Here is a 19,574-nt window from a genome sequence, read left to right on the forward strand (position 1 = left end):
GCGAATGCGATAAATATGGCGCAATATAATTAGCTGCGGATAAACGTAATAAAAACGTGAATCGAAATACCGAGCCCGGTGCTACTTGATGAAATCCCAGACGCCCAAAGGTAGATTCCACGAACAAAACGATCTTCCATTAATTAGCGACGGAGTGCTTTTTGCCATTTTCATTACCATGGCTGCATTTTCGCCCCCGTACCGGCGAAAGCTGCACAACCTGTCGGATATCTGCACATTTTCCGCCTCCATTCGACATCCTCCTCCTGCGAGACTGTCATTTATCCTCTCACCAATTTCCGGTCCTTTTTCGGCGAATTCAGTTGCATTCGAACCACAATTTAGTTATAGCAGTTGAATTCTATTATTTTTTGATTTGAGTTTCTGTGCACGCTTGAATCGAGGGAACCTTGATTATAAATTCAAATGATCGAACGTTCGATGTTATCGTTTAATTTCATGCTCGCGAGCGTACGGAGGATTGTATAATAAGCCACGTATTTAGTCATGTTTGTATAATAGTTTAATAATATTCATTGTTTGATAATGTGTTCTAGAAGATCCATTGAATCGTAATTTGAATGAGCAATTCGTAGGTTGCCTTCATTTTTTGCTTATTCGTATGCGTGTATATTCAATTTCGAGAAGATTGTATTTGAGATCTACTACAGAAAACATGATACGTAACATTTTCCATCTTTTCCATGGAAACTATTTTTAAATTCAATACGATGTCTATCAATGCTATTTCCTCTCTTTATTTAGTTTCAGAATAAAAAGTATTTCAAATATTTTTACTGTCATAAGATTAATTATATAATGTCTTGATCTTTTTGAAATCTTAAAAGATATGAATTAATATATCTTTTATTAGATCTGATAGATTTCTCCTTTCTTTGCCTGTCATATTAAATTAATCAAGTTAGTCGTTTGATATCAAAATCAGAAGAGCAAGAAAAATGTTGACGTTGTATCAACGTTTTCCCTATATTTTTCTCCGCTCTATTTTTATTCCTGTCGGAATGCGATGATCCGATTCTTTCTTCTTCGTAATTTATAGAAACAAAAATTGTGAAAGCGTGAAAATTTAAATTCGTATAATTTCGCCTATTAACGCTTAGTTTTGTGTTCCTTTCCAACGATAATGAGAGAAAGATTGGCGTACAAAATGGGGCAAATAATAAACACACTAAAAAGACAGGCTAATGTAATATTTATTTCGAATCAAATTTTCGTTGCAGATTGTTGTAAAATATGTTTCGCGTGTCTGTCTTTCACTGTAACAAATATTAAATGTCTAATCACGTACACTAAAAAAAAGTACCTCACGTCATTCGTCGTTGTAAATCAAATAAATTATCCGAGTTTTAACGAAGATTGATACACAGGTCTGCACGAACATGACATTTTTTCTACCTTTATGAGCACCACCTCCAAATTCTTCGATCCATCTTTCTGGCCATTCTACGCAGTAAATCAACATGTTGTCCAAAGAAAACTCGAAAAATAGGACGATGAATCTAACACATTATTCATTTTTCATTTCTTCCATTTTACAACGTCACTTATCCACAGTTTTCTCAAAATAAAAATTCTGCCACTTGTTACCATTCTCCTATAAATTCGGTATCCCCTTCTTTTCTTTACCTACGTCTGTGGCGGATGATGTGAGGAGATTGGATTTAAATTATAACGATGAATAAGATTGCTATTGCAATCGTCAAATGTATTTAGAATAGATATTAACATAAAGGCTTATAAGTACCGCCGATAGACGTTCGTACAATCGTAGTCGCGAAGATAGATTTGTCTTAGAACGACGGATGCTCTCCACGGCGACATTGTTTTTACCTAGAGATAGTCTAACGCTATTTTCGTGTGTCGAGGTGGTGTCCGTGTTCCGAGGCACAACAACAAGATGAGACGCTCTCACTTTGCCTCGTCTTATGACTCATATGTTGCAACACGTCTAACTTGCACAGTTAATTCCAAATCGATACCATATATATCAACATTAAGTCACTTTATTCCTAGGACATTTTGCCAAATATTTCTAAGACGATAGAATCCCAAATCGAATTCGTTTCAAGTCTTTGAATTCTACGTAATATTTAATAATTCCAAACTTTAGTCAGATAGCTCATGTAAATCAGCTTCACTAAAAAGATACCAAAACAATAAAACCAACAGAAACGATAAGCAGAAAAGAGGGAACGAAAATAATGGACGTTAAGAAAGTGGCAGAATCTGTTTAACTTTCATCAAGAAGATGGTCCAGCCTGTGGCCAGATTGTCTCCTAATGCTTAACCAGGAAACTACTGGCCGTGACAATCGGGATACACGCGTACGTCAAATTTGCGGGGAGGATTACAGTATACGGGAATCAGGGAGTTTGTTGCTTTAAATTAAAATAATCTGTTTTCGCTCGACCACCCCTCGTATCGCGACGAACCCCCCACAGCTAAAGTCGGTAATCGCATTACCTCACTTTTGAACGCCTCCCACCCAACCCTGCAACTCGCCCACCCTCTCGTTTTACGATCCCTGCTGCCACCAACGCTACCACGCCTCTGGCATAGTCTATACCGAATCGGAATAAAAGCGCGTTTACTAGCGTGCGTCACGGATCGGGCCGTTCCAAGATAATAAATTCCATGAAATTTAATGAAATCACGCGTGCCTTTCGCAGCTGGTTACTACGCCCAGCCTTCGATCCAATACCAACCTAACCCGAAACGAAAGTGACAAAATTTGTCCCATTATACCAACGAAGAAGAAATTCCTGCTGTTCCTTTGAAGGGGATGAAATTTACTGGGTAATTAACGGGGATGTCGAGTAACGTTCGTTGATGATGCCAATTAAATCACATGATATTTGCGTAATTTCATATTTTTTTTACCAATATGAAAAAGTGGAACCAGGTAGAGATTTATATTTTATTAAATTGTAGATATTTCGCATCGTTAAAGTTCATAATGGTACGAGGATTGTGGTTTTTTACGTTTATGAGAAATTTGGAAGTGCAGAAATGCTCAAAGTACAGATAATGTATTAAAATATACGAAACGTTCAAAGTATAGTACTGTTTACAATACATGATGCGGAAAATAATTTACGTGACTTCAATTTTTTGAATTCGTAAAAATACGAATTCACATAAATTTCTGCAATCTAAGGACACAAGATAGTAAACGATGGTAGAATCTCCGTCTGTTGCTCAAAAGATTAACGCGTTTATATCTTTGAGTATCCGGGGATAGATCATATAGTTTTTTAACTATGACGTTCGAGTGACGTAAAAGCTTCTTATAATAATTTCATTTTCATAATCTTTACGTACTGTATGATATATCATGAACCATGGTGTGCTTGTTATTATTCGGATAATTCTTTGAATACTACGTATATGTATGCACGTTACGTTGAATTTTATGAATATTATTTACATATTAAAATTTCCCATAAATGGTTCACGTCACGTGGCAATGACAATTATTTATATAAAAGTATTTAAGTTTAAATATGAATTCGAAAGACAAAAGAAGGGTATGTAGTCGCCCAAGTTTTTGGATGGACGCCCTCAAATCTTTTCTTGGAATGTTTACAAAGTTTACCCGAGTTTACCTGAATTAATAGAGAGAAAATGTATAAATGCAGGGATAAATGTCATGGTAGAAGAAATATACGAGTTAGTCTTTAGCAAGTTCTGTACGAGTTGAAAGACCAGAAGAGTGAATACACTTGAGTTGTAAGAAACTGACTTGCATTGTGCCGTGTCTCATTAAAAATAAGTATTATAAACGTATACATAAAAATTACATCTGGTAAACGAAGGAATGAAATTAATTTCGTAAGATAAGGAGGAGAATTTCAAGAAAAAAATAAAAGTATACCAGAGAATAATTCGGTTCTATGTGCCGTTATTCGACAGGCCAGAAAACCGACTCCTGTTGAGCGTCACTGTTGACGTTCAGAAAACACGTATTTTTCACGATACGTTAAAAAGTAACGAACTGTGAAACAGCGCCACGAACCTGACATTGTGTTACAGAGCACGTTAATACGACTACGAACTACGAACACGTAAAAAATTCAAACAAGTTGGTATTGTTTCGACTATTTATACGAAACGCTTTAAGCTTACGCTCGCTATTACATCGAAGCCATGAGGGAAGATAGCATTAAAAGAGAAAGAGATTATTTCACTATGTAACGTCGATGAGCCGTGAAAAGACTGATTGAAGAGCGATCGATGAATCGTAAACGTTAAAATTTATTTCCGGTTGAAAGTTTCTGTTAGTATCGAGCAAGTTAGTATTTCTCTGGAAACATAAATCGCAGAAATTCGTAGCAGAGGAACTCGACAATTCGGAATTAATCGTTCCACGTATTCGTCGTATTTCTCATCCGCGACTCTCTCACTCGTGACTAGTAATTTAATAATTTTGCGTACAAATATTTCGAAACAAATCTACTCTGAAGCAACCTAGAAGAGCATGAAGAATACTATCCGGCTTTCGTTCTAACAATACACGTTCATCATCGTGGCAGTGCCTCACTCATTATTCTAAAACCCACGCGACCATCGTATTGAAAGGTATAAATATCTCATCGTCCTTCCATCAAGCGAATTCCACTAACCTATGAAATATCGCCCACAAATTTTTCATGGATTAAAAGCAACAATGAAAAAATCAGATAAACCTTTCGCTTCACAACAATGGAATTTGTACAGCTGTATACACAGCTCATATAACATTTTATCGGTGAAAATGGTGGGTTTGTAATCATATTTCTATAGAGAAAACGAATAACAACTTTTCGCAGATATCTCGCTAATTGAAACGGAACAGTACGATTTTACGTCGATTTAACGTTTATTTTGATTTATCGAAATTTCATTTCAACAACCTCAGTTAAAATTGTAGGTTCAAAGACAAGATTTAAGAAAATTACAAAAGCTTCATCAAAATTTCGTTGCGATATCTACGGTCCAAATTCTAGCTTCAGAGAATATATTTTAGGAAACTGCTACTGTGGAAATAAACGAAACTCGCAATTCAAAAGTCTATCAAAGTTTTATTAAAACAATTTCAGTCGTAATTTCGGGTTTAAAGGCCACATTTTAGAAAATTATAACTGTAAAAATATAAATAACATTTTAGCTTGAAGCTTCATCAAAATTTCATCACATTAACTTTTCCAAAATTTTGGGTTTAAAAATTAGACGTTTGAAAATTGTAATTGTGAAAAAATTTGAAATACAGAAATTCATCGACGTTTTACATATTATATATACCTATATTCTAATAATTGTAATTAAAATCTCGGATGTGGAGACTGAATCATAAAAAATTATAATTGTGAAAAATGGACAATACTCCTAACTCAAAACCCCATCGAAAATCCATTCCAACGATTTCGGACGAAACTCCGAATTTAAAATTGAACTTTCAAACATCTCGAATGGACAATATTCCAATTCAAAGCCTCAAATCTCACCCACCCTATGAACATTACCCGACTCTTAATTTCACAAGCAATAATATAAAAATAAAAACGACTAACCAATCTTAACACCATAAATTCACCTACATCCACGCTAGAATCTTTAAAATAAACCAAGCTCGGAGCAAACAAACCTAACAAAATCCAGTTTCTCTGCTTTCTCTCAAGACATCGACGTTCGCGTGAATTTTCTTTCGCAGCGGAAGCTCATAGTCTGTCGGAAGCGAAACAAAGTCGGCCGACGTAAAAAAATAAAAAAAGAGAAGGGGGAAAGAAAAAAAAAAGGGAAATCGCGAAACTCGAGGGCTTTGCAACGTCGAGGCGAGACAAGTAGCAGGTGGCTAATGTCGGGAGTGGCATCGTGAAACGAGACGAAAGGAGAACAGGAACGTGTGTACACAGACTTGCTTATGGGTGGGCGAACGAGCTAGATAACGCACGTCTCGCGACGACAATACGGTCATACGACTAGCTCTTTTAATTAAGTGGAGTCAGCTCGACCGACTGCCACACCGGTATATATGTATATCCATGGCTGGGAAAAATTTTATTCAGCGGGAATTATATTGGTTCGTTGTACTTGAACGACGCAACACGAGGAGAAACAGGGAGCCCTGCGGGACCTCTTCTAACGGGAGTGCTTCTTCGTAATAAACGTGAGCCAACCCCATCGGCAGCGCTCTTGTTTCTTTCAGTAATGATCCGATGAGAAGATTAGCTGCGTCTCCGCGAACCACGCTATTTGTGTATACCAGCGTTTCAGGGAGGAGGAAGTGTGCTTGAGAGCCGTCTAGATTTTTTTTTTTTTTTTTGTGCTTTGTTGAATGTATTACATACGTGAACGTAGGTGATGATGCATAATCGTAGCATTTCGTTTTATAAGTATGGTAGAAATAGCGGGAGGAAATAGAAGAGTGATTTTTGATTTGACACGATTAAATTTGTAATTTTGGAAAACGAAGACATTGATATCTTACGGAAATAAAGAAATTCTATCCTTAGATTCTCTGCTGAATTTCATTTTCTGGTAAGATGGTAGAATAAAGGATAAATTTGGATAGAATGTTAATAGAATTGAATAGAAGAGTAAATTTGAATTTTTCTATATATCTATTGGCATGGTCTGTCACTTTTCTTGGAACAAATAAAACAAGATTTCGAAACTAAACATTTTTTTAAATAAAGTTTTGTAACGTGGCATTGTACACCATTCAATTTATCACGAAAGTATTTCGCAGCTCCTTTGTCTAACATCCATTGTGTTCTACTAAAGCAGACAGTAGGAGAACGATAATTCGAGCTTTCCCGAACAATAAGTCGCCCATTCGAAGCATCTACGCGAAACGCGGAAATATAATTAATGTTTATTACCGGTTTTAATATAGCCCTGGCGTCACATCTCTAATTGCAAATGTCAGAGCATTGTACCGCGTCTGTCTTAAGGTTGAATTCGCTTTTGGAAAATAGGTTTGGAAAGCGTCTAGGGAGGAACGAACGCCACCGTCTGGCTTCTATTATTTCCCATCGTTCAGCAATCTGTTAATTACTGTCTTCTGTACACTTCAGAGGAAGGGTCCAAGACTCAGACTAGCTGTCCATTCACGCGAACGAAGTTCAGCTTGTTATTAATCCTGCTGCGTCCACTACGTGTCATTAAATATTTTCTTGTCTTTTATTATCAGAAGCTAGACGACCATTACTTCGTCCATTTCTCTAAATATATATCTTTGGAATAATTTCCGTCAAACAATTTTTAATACATATTTTTACATTTAATAATTTTTTTAAATTAATTGCGCTAAACATTATGGTGAATCTTCGACGTTCTTGCAAGCTAACTCACGAGGATTTGACAGAATTTGAAACAGGGATAACAAATCTGTAATTAATTTCTCCCAGAACAATTGCTATTGATACAAGCATCGATTATCGTCGGATGGTAATAAATAAAATACTAAAAACTACTATACTACTAAAAATACTAAATACTACTATAAACTAAAATCCCTTTGGAACATAGGCGCGATGTTCTGCTTTCAAACTAAGTGTCACATAGTCTTCATTTTCAGCAATCCATTCAAACTTTTTTTGCACTTTTGATGCAACCATAAAACGAGTGAAAAAAGTTCTTAGTCATCGTTTAGACAGATTTATCAATGTATTCTTTGGAAAAGTGTGAGCGTGTTCCGGTAGTACGCCTGTCATGTCCAAGCTGATGTCCGCCAGTGACTCTGTTCTTTGGTAAATCGAGACAGAGTGAAGGGGACCACTTAAGCTCTGTAGCTTAACTTGAACAGCGTCGATATAGGGCATCGACCTAGTTAGGTCGCAAGCGATCTTTCTCTTATAATCGCTTCATGTATTTTAAGTATCTCGAAATATTTTTACGAACATGTATCCACTGATATCATGATCAAGATAATGAAATACTTTGCAACGGAAAGATTCGACTTTTTTTCAACGAGAATTAAGTCTAATCTATTATTCCATACTTCCGATGTCTTCTTCCCTTTTCTTCCTTTTCTCCTATCACTTCTCTTTCGTCCTTCTTTCTACTTTTTCCACTCTGCCCTTCCACGAACGCTCCATAATCCCAACCTATCTATCCAAACACTCCTCTTATACTTTTAAGACTGTAGACTATTTGCGAGGAAAGATCTAACACGCTGGTTCTCATCTACGTGTAGTAAAAATTTTTAAAACGTGCTACACCTGACTCTTTAATTAAGGACATTGACCTTTCTTTCCTTAGATTGACAAATAAAAAAAATTGTCCGGTGTGAATACTCTGTCTCGAATCAAATATAATATATTTTTTGGTATGCGGCAAAATTTTAATTATTAGCGCACGAGATGAAAATGGCTAAAAATCCGTGACTTTAGTAAACGTGACCACTTTCACCAACAACCGCCTTACAATTAAAACACTCCGCTATAAAGAATATTCGGCTCGTTAGAAGCTAGCGGCTATTTATCGAGGAACCCTTTTGATCCCTCGTTTCGACCATCGATGCGCAATCCCATTCGCCCCTTTGGCTGCTTTAAGGAAAATATTTGGTCAGACCACCCTGCTTCTCCCTCTCTTTTTCACTTGTATGGCTCGTATCCAGCGTCAACGCGTCTAACATCGCCAAGACGTTTTCCATGATTGCTCAAAAGCCTTTTTCGTCGAACGCATCGTGAAAACGGAGAGCAAATAACCGCGCGCTACCGGCCGCTTTATTAGACTCCAAATGAATCTCGCCATAGTCGAGAAAAATCCCGTAACACTGGGAAACAAGTTCGCCTCGGTCATTTGGCAAATTGCTGACTTCGAATTAAAGCGTTAGCCGTTAACGAGGTTGCGTTCGATGCTTCATTTTCTCGCCGCAACGAAATCGAACGAGAAACGCGACGGTCTCGCGTTCCTAACGATTTATATTGTGCCATTGTATAACAACAGTGAAATCGATTCGAAACGGTAAAAGGCAAAATAAATGCGGCCAGTCTGCAGGATTTTAAATGAGACTTGGCTAATGTAAACTCTGAAACGAAGGTAATTCGAAAGTTTTAAACGATGGATTCACAAGCCTGATTGGATTCAGCCGGAATATTCTGCGATTCTGTTGTTTGTTCTGCTCTTTTATTTATGCTCCGTATGTTTATTCGTTGTTCTGTATCGAACCGCGCGAAATACAGCTGAATTACAGCGAAAATTAGTATTGAAACGCGGACCTGCTGATAGCTAATTTTCTATGGGATATACAAGAATATAGCTATACATATATATGCATGTACATTCAGCAAATCATATCGATATAAATCGCGGTTAATCAAGTTTGAAGAATTTTTCTTACCTTTAAGTCGCCGTGTTGATCGTAGAACGTCGAAGGTGCGAGGGCAGCTTTCAACCTTCGATTTCTATAAAAAATGAACATAATGGCCGCCAGGAGCATTATGATCACTGTGGTCAAAATACCGATAACGAGACCGACGAACTGCTTCGATTCTGGTTCCTTGCTTTTATCTGGAACTGATGTATGTATATATAATGGCAAAGAAATCCACATATATCTTGATAATATATAATATTATCCCTTAAAATGTAAAACACTTGTGTCAAGGCAGATATTATCTCTCGAATTACTTAACGACGTTTTACTTGTCCTCGCGAACGAAACGATCATCTGACCATTTGTAGCATTGGATTTTCCATTATCTTTCATGTTCTCAGCCTCATACAGATAAGATCTGATTGTCCAATAACTGGCTGAATACCAAGCAATCGATGCAACTAAAGAAGAGCAAAACGTCGTTTGCGTTCGTTCGATTTCGACGCATTTACGAGTTATAGACGATCGTTTGTAGGCGATGCACGAAACACGTACGCGTACACGACTATCTGTATGCAGGCTGGCCACCTAATACACCAAAGTACACGACCTATCACGCTGGATATTATCGTGAAGGCAGCTTCGCATAATGCACGATGGCTCGATAATGATGATTACGTTCATCATGCTCGTCGTAATTGGATCACGATCGATTAGTAGTTTATCGATTCGTTGCTTTTATTGCCAGATTGAACGTCTGTCGTCTGTCATTTTACTGTCATTCAACGCACCTCGATGACGGGATAACCGGAGTGAAAAAAGAAAGAAATGCGAAAAAAGGCTACGCGTACACGTGATCTGCGTGACTCTGAAGCTTTATTCGTTCTCACTCGTCACTCGCGAACTTTTCCTTCTACGAGTGTTTCGGAGTTCAAATTGCAATAATAGGTATAACGCCAATTTTTAGATAAATTCCTATTATTATTGGTATGGAGTCTAAACGGAGATTATGAGAGATAACGAGTACTTTGATCCGGATATTTTATTTTTGCATATCATGTACATTCTGGACATTTCTGTACTTTTGAATTTTCAACGAACGTTAGGAATTTCACAAATCCATCTGCAGCCTCCTAACGACACATGTTACACATCAATTTAAGTACGAATTGATGCAAAAGTCACGTATAGTACAAGTTTGTAAGAGAAAGTAAAATTCGATTTTCTTTTTAGTTTGGTCACTGAGATGATCGACGATTGAGACTTTAAATTTCGAAAAAAGCATTTTTGTACAAATATAACCTTCGGTCTGTCTCGTAAAATTATTCAGAAAGGAAGTGCTTTTCTAGGAATCAGTAGGAAACGTTCGAGCGAACGTTGTTTCGTTATTCTCCATTGTTTCCTGTTATTCGAAAGAAATTTTCAAGCAGCTTCGTGCTTCACTTGAGAACGCTACGAAACTCGTCTCGTTTTGTTGCTTCTCGTACGGATGCACGAAGAGAAAAGCGAACGTTATGCTTCGTAACGTTTCTTATCCGCTTCTTCCACTCCCCTTTGCAAGCTGAGAATCGTTACGCAGGAAACGGAATATTGGTTTCATCGCGTGAAAAGCTGAACGTACCCGAGCGCGATCTTGCATGCGTATCGATTGAATGTAAAGGCTTTTAATTTTCTTCCTGGCAACAGCGCAACATCGTGTTTCGTGTTACTATAACGCGGCAAAGGAGTTTCAGACCTTGTAATTACATCATGATTGTTATTTCTATCTTATCTTGTTACTGAAGAAATCGGTACATATTATAGCTATTTGTACATGTACAATTTGCTTGAAAAATAACAGCATCTTTTTTAGATTTGTATCTTTAAATCGTTAGTGTTGGAGATTGTATTTAAATATAAAAATGCCAATATTTTACGAATATCATATTTCTAACAGATAGATACGATGCGTCATTTATTATAGAAAGCGTGTATCACGCAAGTTGCAACGATCGAAGCGATAGTATCTTGGTACATCTGGTTTCTCCGACGTGATAATGCTACTCATCATGGCACAGGTATACGTAAATTTTGTATCAAACAATAGATAGAAATGCTCGCGTATCTGTTATATTTGTTCGATACAATTCTCTATGATTATTTTCTATGTACAAGACTCGAAGTACCAATAAGAAACTCACAATGAAAATATTCGAATTGTGCAAACAACCGTAACAAAGGTACCGATTTACTACGATGTTATTTTAATGCAGAAAGAATGTATACCAAGTAAAATAATAATAATTGCACGAATACGGACAAAGTACGTCTAAATTATCATATTCATTTCGTGACTTCTCAAGCAGTCTGTTTACAAGAACCTCGTGAATTAGGTTGGGTAAAAGTACATGTAAAGCAAACAAGTATATAATACGAATTATATAATTATATAATATACGAATAACCGGATCGTGAACAAGGAGAAAAGTCCGATATAATCTGATTTGATCACTTTATGAAAAGTCGATCAAACAGAAGAAACTATAACGATCAGTTAAACTTCATGTCCGCAGCATGGATAAAAGAAAAAGGAACTCCAAGACAACTGGACAGTTTGTCGAATAAAACGATTGGTAAAAGAATGGGGCGGTCAGTACTTTAAGAGTTACTTCCTTTAACACTTCGATTCAAAGTGAAGTGCTGCCTCGGCAGAGGTAGTAAACGGGGAAAAAGAAATTAATTAGATTTTGCTTTCTACTCGAGGATGGTGAAACAAAAGACGAAGCATAGCTACATTATCGGTTTATAGAGGCCGCAGAGAGTATTGTCGATCTCTTCCGCTCTGTTTCTTTGATCACCGACCGTGTATTTTTTAGAACACCTGGGAGACGTTACGGTGCATTTAAAAAGGAACGGAAAGAAAGGAACTAGAGAGCCGTGCAACCTGCGTGTAAACACTTTATCTTGCTTTTATAGCGTTGCACACAATTTCACCGCTTTTTGGTTTATCGCGATCGCTCGGTTTGTACACAGCTCATTTGAGAAGTAATAGGATTGTGGATACGTCAACTTGTGACTGATATAGTAATCATTTTATCGCCTACATTGTACGTTATGTTCCATGATATCGCATACAGATGTTCAGAAATGTACAGGCAATCGTGCGTTGTACTCATTGCATTATCTGAAAGCTAGTTAAATACGAAAACAGAGTTTAGAATTTTAAGAGAGACTCACAAAGCAGGTGAAAAAACTCAAATGCGCGCTAGTTGGAAAGTCAGTGCCTTCAAAATTCGAAATAATTTTTCGTTTCGATTAGAGCAAATGGTTCACTCGCTTCAAGAGCTGTTGCATCTATAATGACATATACTACAATACTATAGCGTGTTCATAAGATATTAACATTTATACACATACATAATTTAACTTGATTCTATAGGGAATAATATATATATATGAAAAATAGAAAATTCATGTGAAAATCGTTAATAATATTTCTCGCGTCTCGATGTTAGCTTTAATGCATCGATAAATTAATCGCAATACGATTAACAAAATACTTCAAGGAAATATGCATGATATTTTGTACATTCTATATCGCGTATTTTCATAGATCGATCGCTACGCTGTTCTTCGACGTTTCGAAGCAACGTGTGTGTCGCTGCCATTCAACGTGTCGTTACTGGACAAGCTCTCGGCCAAAAATTATCCGTGACGAAGCCGTTGAAAATAAAATTTCTCTTCTCTTCTTTTATTCCTACTTCTTTTTTTGCAACTTTATTGCGCGTCGACGAAATATCGCGAAAGGTTTCGCGACGAACATCGCGAACACGACCGGTGAAATGCGAATAAAGAGAAGAGAAAAACAGAGAGAAATGCGAGCAAGGGAAAGAAAGGGCCGCTCGTGATCGGCATTCAATTTTCGAAGCTGCAGCTTCCAAACAGCAAAAAGGCGAGCGATCTGGAGAGCAGAAGGAAAAAAGGAAAGAGGAGAGAAAGGGAAGGGAATAAAGAAGAGTGGAAATCGTGCGGAAAATTACGAAGGGTGTCCTTCGATGCAACAATAGCAGAAACCGACGGGGAGACTTACGGGCATTATCGTTGTTTTCCTCCTTATTAAAAGTGGCCTTTACTTCGTCTCTTTGCAGTGGTCCCTCGTTATTCTGATAGGGACTGCCGGTGGCCAATACAATGGCACTCTTGTTCCTCGGCTCTTCATCGTCGGTGTTGTTCCATTCGGAGATTACTGCACATCAGGAATGGAGACTAATGAAATTTGCGGCCATCAAAGGAATTGAATGTTAACGGAAGGGGAGGCTCTTTTAAACACACAGTAAGGGGCTAACCACCCTCGAAATTAATACGGTTATCACGTAATTTTAGTAGGGTGATCTTCTTAATGCTTAGGGCGAGATGAGATTGTTGGTTTTAATAGAACTATAAAAAAGTAGCCACTTTGGAAATTTCCGCGTACCGTTTTAATACAACTCATTCATTCTCTGCCATTCTCGGATGAAGAAAATTGTTTAAAAATTGTAGGATTTGCAACGATCAGCGAAAATCTGCGATATTTAAATCGTATTTTTATTAGGAAAGAAAAAAGGTATAAGTTACATAGTCGAAAACTTGTATAAATTGATCTTGGATAAATTTATAGCTTGAAAATATAGTTTGAAAAAATGATGTAACTTTGATCGATTTTCTCTTGGCTTTTGTTTACTCAAATTGCTGGAAAGTGGCGCTATTCTCCTTTTTCTTTTATACGAACTTTTCCTTTCCTTTTATGTAGTACAAAAATCTTTGCACTCTGTTCAATTGAATCGATCGAATCGAAATTACGAAAGAGATAAAAGAGAGTGGAGGGCTGGAACGGGACGAGAAATTAAGTAGAAGTCTAGTAGGACGATTCGCGCCACGTTCGCGAAAAAACTAAGGCGAATTGCATGGGATGAGGATGCCGAGGAATTCAAGCCACTTTGAGGATAAGCAATCGAAGTTATCTTTCGCGGAAACGGAGGAATAGAACTCCGAGAGAATGATTAACGACGGTTTCGCTGTTCGCCACGGGAACCAAAGTTTTTGAGGGCGTGCGCTTCGCGGTGCAACTGTCCAAGTTTCGCTTCTGTTTCGCGACCACGTGCTCTGATTCGCGTAACGTGCCGCGTATACTTTCGCCTTTTTTCTTGGACGTTGATGCTTCCGAGTCGACCGAGAAGCACCACCGGAATAACTGAGGAGACCGCCTTTGAATGTTTTACAAGCAGCGGGAATATTTTCGAATTAACGAGCGGTTTTTCTCTTCACTCTCTTAACCTCGAATGTTTAGAGGGAGATGTCGTTAAAGTATAATGTAAATTTTTCTTCGACTTGTAATATTCATTACCGAGTTTGTTATTTAACACGATCGCTGTGGACGCGACTTTCATTTCGTAGATTATGCTACATTTTTGATAAACAGACGCGCGTTCTCGATTGCATATGAAATATGAAATTTTCGTTATGTACATATCCTGCAGAAATCTATTTTTCCAATTTAGAACTTTGTTTCTAAAAGTTTGAATTTAGAAGGTGGAACTTAAAATTTCGAATCTTTGAATGAACCTTCTGAATTAATTTAATAGATATTAATAGATATTAATCTGTCTCGCAGATACATACTTTATATAGTTAAAATATATCTTCCACGTCAATCACTATTGAGACTTTCCCTCTGACATAAAAATCTTAAAATTTTGTTTTAAATAAAACAATTCGTAGTATAAGATATTCCATTGAGAAGGAACGCGAATAAAAATTCTATCGGCGATTCGTCTGTCAGCCACGTTCAAGAATTCATCGTCCCATCAAGGATGAACGTTCTGACGTATCGTCGTTCGCGCGCAGCTGCCTGATTATCCTTCATCTTTTTCAACGATTCTATCGTCACAGCGGCGAACGTGTCATCTAAAATTGGAAATCGAATCGACCGGGCGGGTGTCTGCGGAGAGAGGGACTTTAAAACTCATCCGTGTCTTGATCCAAAGTTCGCAAGCGACGGCCTCGAAACGTGCACCGGATGCGGTTTCTACTCTTGGCGAAGTTTCAGTGGCAGCCTTGAAATCCGTGTGAAGTTATTTCGTTTTCGATATCTCGCTATCCCGATTCCCGTGATCCCTTTCCCTCTTTCACTCTTTTCGTCCCTTATGTTTCTTACCGATGTCTCTGTAGCTTTTTTCATATCTATTTTCCTGTGTCTCCGTTTTTCTCTCACCCTAGAGTACACACTCTCGTCTACGGAACGTGAATCGAAGAGGTGGGGAAGTAGGATGAAAAATAGATTTTTATCGAGAGATCCGTTGTGTTTCCCTTACCTGATTCGAAGATTACTTCGCTGAGCATGATCCAGCGCGCCGCGAAATACAGCTGTAGCTTCAGAAAACGGCCGGCGCGCGAGTGAAGCTTTATGGTAACATCACGTGCCTGCTCCAACACCAGGTCCGGTATATACGAGAAATGGACGGGTTCACCGTTGAACTGGTTTCCACCGGTGCCAAGATAAACCTTCGCGTAGGAAAAGACCTGCGGAAGAATCACGTGTGTGTAGAGAATACAGTCGCGTTCATGGCTGAAGATGAAGCGATTGGTAGACGAATAAACAGAGGAGGGAATCGTTGAACGTGATGGAAATTCTTCTCTTCTTTTCTCTCTACCTTATTTCTTCTTCGTTATTTCTTTTTCTTTAGCTTCCACTCCCATTGTTGTTTTGTCTACTATCGTCGCTACATGTACGTATCGCGTGAGTATACGGAGCAACGTAATAACCATCGTTCAACCGAGGCAAAATAGTTTCTCCACGCAAAAGCGTCGAACCATATGGGCCGATCGAATGAAAAATTTAATTCCCTGTCCATCGAATCGCGGAAAAGCTACCGGATTTGTTTTTTCACGTTGAATAAAATGCGTTTTTACAACGCGTTGAATTTACCATGGAAACCGCGATGCAACGTTATCGCACGATTTCCTGGATAAACGTAGTCGAGATCGTTTACGCGAGTTTAACAACGATGGGGCGTCGTTCAAAGTTCTGGATCGTTTCCTTCTATCTTTCTCATTCCCTTTTAAGGTATTTGAGAAAATTTCGACGAAGCTATGGGTTCGTTAAGATAACGCGTGTTCGCTTTAAGGAACGTTCAAAGAGCGATTTTCACGTCTTTCTTACTCGTTAACGAGTCATCCACAAAGTTTAATGAATTATACGGAATTCATGGATCTCGCAGCGAGTCCATACTGATTGAACAAACATCGATCTCCGCGTAGAAAGGGCTATAACCGGAATATTAAGCAGATTAATCTGAAGAAGCGTGTTTGGATATCGCTTTTGGAGAAAATATACTCTCGGGAAAATCTTTCTGCGATATTTTACGTCTGCAACACAGTCGAAATGAAGAAAAGTTGAACGTACCTGCACGTCTTTGGTGAAGTAATTGTTCATGTGCAAGTGTATGGCAGTGAAATTCCTCGAATAGTCGAATTCGAAGGTTATTTCAACGGGACGACCGAGCATACTTGGTGTGTCGTTTCTCCAGCCTACCCATTCGTATCCTTAAACAAGAAAGAAAAAGAAACTTGTTATTGCAAAAATACAATGCTACATCCTGTAGGTCATTTGAACCGATTTAAAACGTTCGAATACGGATGAACAAAAACATCGACCTGTCACGTTTTAATCCTGCCTCGTTACACTTCCGCCGCACAATGTACCCTGACAAAAACGTTACACGAAATGTCTTTTCATCGATCCTTCAATAATCACAGCGAATCGGTGTACCAAGAAGCGTCCGCCATTCGACAACCAACCAGTGGCGTCCGATAAAATTCGAATCCGCGACTAATTCGAGTTTAACAACGTCGGCGATCGGCTGAAACACAATCGATCGATCGACTGTTTTTTCAGTCCCGTTCGTTCATATAAATGTACCATTTTTTCATGTTCTCCCTCTCTCTCTCTTCTTCTCTGCATCTTTTTTCTTTTTCTCTCGTTTATATTTTTTAACAATATGGACACGAACATCACGCGATGAATTCGCATACGACGAGAATATTTCCATTCGTGAATCTGAAAAATGACACGTTACGTCGTTGGATCCGATTACCCCATCGACACCGCGTACCGATAAACGAGACAATAAAATTTGTAACATAAATAATCCGTGAATCGGCCATGACGTGAAATCTGTTTGCTGCGCGGTGTGAACGGGCCGGTCTCTATCAAACGAACAAATTGTTTCAACGTGAACGCATTTGTTGCAAATTGTGCGATGTCCTTTCAGCCCCGGCCCGTTCCCAATGCCAACCTATTTTCAGCCGAACGACAGCTGGTCTTTGAATGTTGCCTTAATTAATCGTCAGCTGAATGCGAAATAGTAGGCGGTTCGTGCAATCTGCGACTGCATTGAATTCGCGCTCTTCACCGGCGAATTTAAACGCGAAAGATCGTAGCTTCGTTCTTTCTTTCGTTTCTTCGCAACATGAAATCTTCTGCTTTGTCTCGTTACTTTCTTTCTTGTCTCTTTCAAATTTTTATTCAGATTTTGCGAATTATTTAAATAGGACACGCATCTCATATTTCATGATTAAATTCGTAAATATTATGTTAATGGAATGGAATGAACTAAAACTGTAACTTTTTCTAACAGCAGCGAGAAAGACACGTGGTAGATTCGTGATTCAAAATGTAAATTTGAAAAAATTTTTTTAGATTGGCAAGAGAAGATTCGTCGATAGAACAGATAGCGCAATTGCTAGTGGAATCGGTCCACAAATGAAAAATCTCGATTCGAATCCTCGGCCCAGCAATCCGATCAACCAATTCTTTCCCTCCCTATATGTTACTGACAAGTCCATTAACGGATTCAGCACGAAACGAATCCTCCCTTCTGTTTTACCCTGCCTCGACCATTTCCGATTACTAAACATCGTTCTGTGTCTCACCCTTCTAAGAATATTTTGCTACATTAATTTCATCGATGTTGTCACCGGAATTTACAGATTTCTAACAGATATCCTACCCTTTTTTCATTCCACTAATTTTTATTATATTACCATATACGAGAGCATTTTAGAACAACAATTTTATTAATATTACCATAATAACAATAAGTTATATAAATGAAACTATGAAATATTCTGAACCTTACACAAACTAAATACATAGATTTCTAAAATCTAGATTTACACGTACGATAAAAAGAAGAAATAGAAAGATATATAAAACTCGTCTGTGTGAAGAAAGTCCGTTTAAAGTTTAAGCCTTACTAACGAGTCCACTAGAACGCCTCGCACGAAACGTCCTTACCTTCATCGCTTTCCCAACTTTTCTCCGGCCAACCCCATTCCCTCGACTAGCTCTTGGCCACCGATTAACAATCAACCTTCGTGACTCGTCGAAAACCCGACTCACCATTCTCCAGTTTCAGGAACAGGCAACGTAACCGGCCACTGAACTAAAACCATCTCCTAATTTATATTCACTGGTTTACCATCGCTGCTAATTTCCCGGGATTATCTTTGTTAGTCGGCCTCTGGGTATCATCGATCTTCGCCGAAATATTATCTCGGATATTCCTATCATTCTTCCAAACGGTTTGTAACGTGATATTACATTATTAAATTCAATGAAATTAATTAAATAACTTACGGGAGAAATAAAAAATTCCATTCTTGCAATAGCGAATATAACAGATTATAACAGGTTATAAGCTAATAATAACGAAGATATAATGATATAATGATAAATAATAATAGAGAATGAAACAAAAAATAAAGGTAAGCAATTAGCGGTTATGAATGGAGCTATATACAGATAGCTTAAATCTAAAAAGAGAATTACAAAAAAAAAAAAAGAAAAAAGATCGGTAGCATCACAAAAGCGATTAGAGTTTATATGCAAACGATTGAGATAGTCATATAAATCATTGGTTGAGGCATGGGAGCGTAAAGGTAGAACTGATGTAAAATATCAGTGGAATCGATCACTTGGTAATCTTGTGAACAAATAGTATATCGACTATCGCATGATGCAATTTAAGGCTCGATAACCCTAAACGCATTTTATTTAAACGATAATAAGCAAGACGTAAACTTGTGTAATGTGAGGCAAGTCTAAGAAGTTTATGCTACACTCTCTCGATTTAAACAAATTTGATTTTTATAATTGCGCGATCTATTAACGTTTCTATTGTCTACGATTCGTTGAAACGGACTATTGTTCAAAAGTTACTTAATGCAAGACTAT

General features: G+C 37.9%; 1 protein-coding gene across 5 annotated transcripts in view; it reads right to left on the reverse strand.

Annotated features, from left to right (window-relative positions):
* The window catches only part of Ddr (discoidin domain-containing receptor 2), a 224,286-nt gene that overhangs the window by 32,270 nt on the left and 172,442 nt on the right, over positions 1-19,574 (reverse strand). For all 5 annotated transcript variants that reach the window (XM_072021834.1, XM_072021835.1, XM_072021832.1 and 2 more), the window contains 4 exons: positions 16,743-16,882; positions 15,652-15,859; positions 13,392-13,547; positions 9,347-9,522 (listed from right to left, as the gene is read on the reverse strand). In XM_072021834.1, the coding sequence (XP_071877935.1) occupies positions 9,347-9,522; positions 13,392-13,547; positions 15,652-15,859; positions 16,743-16,882 (680 nt within the window). The remainder of the gene's footprint in view (positions 1-9,346; positions 9,523-13,391; positions 13,548-15,651; positions 15,860-16,742; positions 16,883-19,574) is intronic.

Source organism: Bombus fervidus, chromosome 2 (assembly GCF_041682495.2).
Source record: "Bombus fervidus isolate BK054 chromosome 2, iyBomFerv1, whole genome shotgun sequence".
NCBI lineage: Eukaryota > Metazoa > Arthropoda > Insecta > Hymenoptera > Apidae > Bombus > Bombus fervidus.